At 35.1% G+C, this 3,346-nt stretch overlaps 1 protein-coding gene across 1 annotated transcript; it reads right to left on the bottom strand.

Moving 5' to 3' along the window:
• Positions 1–200: 200 nt before the first annotated feature.
• LOC101355241 (olfactory receptor 51A7-like) lies at positions 201–1,040 on the bottom strand (the record flags this gene model as incomplete). The annotated part of the gene is given in 3 exon segments (XM_023743020.1): positions 201–607; positions 651–752; positions 755–1,040. Coding segments are annotated over 3 exon segments (792 nt in total), but the record flags the coding sequence as incomplete, so codon positions are not given.
• Positions 1,041–3,346: the final 2,306 nt, after the last annotated feature.

Genomic DNA, 3,346 nt, shown 5'->3' with positions numbered 1-3,346 from the left:
TCCATCCATACTGTAGCCTATATCAAGATTTCATTTCTCCTACTGGTTGAGTAGTATTCCATTGTGTGTATGTACCATATTTTGTTTACTAATTAATCTGTTAATGGACATTTAGGTTGTTTCCACCTTTTGGCTATTGTGAATAGTGTTGCTACAAACATTGGTGTACAAATCTCTTTCTGAGTCTCTGCTTTCGAGTCTTTTGGGTATATTTCTTTTGAGTATATTCCTAGGTGTGGAATTTCTGGGTCATATGATAGTTCTATTGCTAGTTTTTTGAGGGACTGCCACACGGTTTCCCTTGTGTAAGGCAATTCCCAGAACAATTGCACCATCAGCATGCAAGACACAGGAATGCACACAAAATATAGTATAAAAGCAAGAGCCACAACAAATCCATAGATAGTATTGACCTTGTTGTCAGAACAGAAGAGCTTTGTGACATACTGGTGGAGGCAATACAGGTGGGATATAAGACTTTTCTTGCAGAATTTTAGCCTCTGTAGAATAAAGGGGAAAAGGAGAACATACATAATACTTGTTACAGCAAGCACAAAGCCCATTTTAATGACTCTGGCCCTGGTAAGAATAGAGGTGTATCTCAAAGTGTTGTAGATAGTTGTAAAGTGGTCAACAGACATGATGAGAAGGGTTGTAGATGGCTGTAAAGAAGTCAACAGACATGATGAGAAGTACTGATGACTCCATGATTGAGAATCCATGAATGAAAAACTCTTGAGCAAGGCATCTGAGGAAATTTTTGTAGCATTGAATAAAACGATTATCAGCATACTTGGAAGGGAAGAGATGGACAGTCCCAGATCAGAAAATGCCAGAATGGAGAGGAAATAATACATAGGCTTATGTAGAGAGGTCTCTATTTTTATGAAATAGAGGATGGTGCAGTTCCCTATGGTGGCAATGAAGCAAGTGACACAAATGGGGATTGAAACCCAAATACAGGTGTTTTCCATTCCTGGGATCTCAATCTGGAAGAATGTAGAGATTTTCACTTTAGAAGTGCTGAAGACTGACATGACAGCAGTGTGAGGCAATCAGGATGCTGAACTTAGAAGAGGTTTTCTGCAGTGGCAAAAACACATCAGCTCAAATAAGTATGCTTTAATCATTTGATCAGTGGAAATATTTAATTTCCAGGTATTCTCCTACAATAAGTCTTAGGACTAAAACAAAAAGTTTTATAAAATATGGAGTAATGTCATGACCCATACAAACAGGATAAAAAAAAAAAAAAAAAAGAAACTACATTAATCTACACATGTAAACACCAGCAGATAGATCTAAATATTTCAAATGCTTCTTCTGACCTCAGCATACAGGAAGGAAGCAGCAAATTTTTTAGCCTTTATTTTTGGTGGCAATAATTTTTTATGATGGATATATTATGTAAGATACTATATATTGTATGGATTAGTATAAGATCAAATTAGGGACATCACAACATATGCCAACATAACATTTGTGATTTTCTGATTTTTTTTTTATTAGTGCCAGTAATGTCAGGGTTAGATGGTATCTCATTGTAGTTTTGATTTGCATTTCTCTATGAGTCAGAATTAACTTGATGACAACGGGTTATTTTTTTTTTTTTTGTGTAATGGCTGGTGATCTTGATCATTTCATCATGTGTCTGTTAGCTGCCTGAATGTCTTCTTTGATGAAGTGTCTGTTCATATCCTTTGCGCATTTTTTAATTGGATTATTTGTCTTTTTGCTGTAGAGGTATTGGATTTTCATACAGATTTCAGAGATTAGATCTTTGTTGGATTTGTCATAGCCAAAAAATTTTTTCTCAGTCTGTAGATTCTCTTTTTACTCTTTTGGTGAAGTCTTTTGATAAGCATAACTGTTTAATTTTCAGAAGATCCCAGTTATCTAGCTTATTTTCTGGAGTTTGTATATTGCTTGCTATGGTTTGTATCCTGTTAATGTCGTGTAGTAGAGCCTCTAGCATTGATCTTATTTTTTTCTTCTATGATCTTTATAGTTTTTGGTTTTATATTTAGGTCTTTGATCAACTTTGAGTTAGTTTATGTATATGGTGTGAGGTATGGGTCCTATTTCATCTTTTGCAGAAGGACATCCAGTTTTGCCAGCACCATTTGTTAAAAAGATTGTCTTTTCCCTATTTGGTGGACTCTGGGCCCTTGTTGAAGATCAGGTAACTGTAGGTGGATGGATTTACATCTGGGTTCTCAATTCTGTTCCATTGGTCAATGTATCTGTCATTTACTACCGTAACTGTAGAGTAGGTTCTGAGGGCAGGTAGTGCGAGTCCTCCAACTTTATTCTTCTTCTTCAGTAGTGCGTTACTCATCCATGGCCTCTTCCCTTTCCATATAAAGTTAATGATTAGTTTTTCCATCTTTAAAGAGATGCATTCGCATTTGATTTGCATTTCAAATGCTGTTGGTATTTGGACAAAGATTACTTTGTATTTGTAGATTGCTTTGGGTAGAATTGACATTTTCACAATGCTGACTCTACCTTTCCATGAGCATGATATGTTTTTCCATTTATGTATGTCTCTTTTGGTTTCTTGCACTAGTGTTTTGTAGTCTTCCTTGGTCTTTTATGTCCCCGGTTAGAGTTATTCCTAAGTATTTTATTTCTTTAGTGGCTGTTATAAATGGTATTGTTTTCCTGATTTCCTTCTCATAGTTCTCCTTACGTACAGGAATCCAACCAACTTTTGTACGTTTATCTTGTATCCAGCTACTCTGCTGAATCTTTCTATTAGTTCCAGTAGTTTTCTTGTGGAGTCTTTTGTGTTCTTTATGTATAGTATCATATCATCTGTAAATAGGAATAGTTTTACTTCTTCCTTACCAATTTGGATGTCCTTTATTTCTTTTTCTTGCCTTATTGCTCTAGCTAGGACTTCCAGCACAATGTTAAATAGGAGTAGTGATAAAGGTCATCCTTGTCTTTTTCCTGTTCTAAGGCTGAATGCTTTCAGCCTCTCTCCATTAAGAATTATGTTGACTGTCGGTTTTGTATAGATACCCTTTATTATGTTGAAGAATTTCCCTTCTATAGCTATTTTATTGAGAGTTTTTATCAGGAATGGGTGTTGGATTTTATCGATTCCTTTTCTGCGTCAATTGAGATGATCATGTGATTCTTTTCTTTCCTTTTATTTATGTGGTGGATTATGATGATTAATTTTCTAATGATGAATCATCCTTGCATACCTGGTATGTATCCCACTTGATTGTAGTGTATTATTCTTTTTGATATGATGCTGAATTCTATTGGCTAGAATTTTGTTGAGAATTTTTGCATCTATATTCATGAGAGATATTGGTCTGTAATTTTCTTTTTT

The sequence above is a fragment of the Trichechus manatus genome, unplaced genomic scaffold (assembly GCF_000243295.1).
Source record: "Trichechus manatus latirostris isolate Lorelei unplaced genomic scaffold, TriManLat1.0 scaffold00232, whole genome shotgun sequence".
In the NCBI taxonomy this organism is placed as follows: Eukaryota; Metazoa; Chordata; class Mammalia; order Sirenia; family Trichechidae; genus Trichechus; species Trichechus manatus.
The sequence above is the reverse complement of the archived record's forward strand: the minus strand, read 5'-3'. Positions and strand labels throughout refer to the sequence as shown.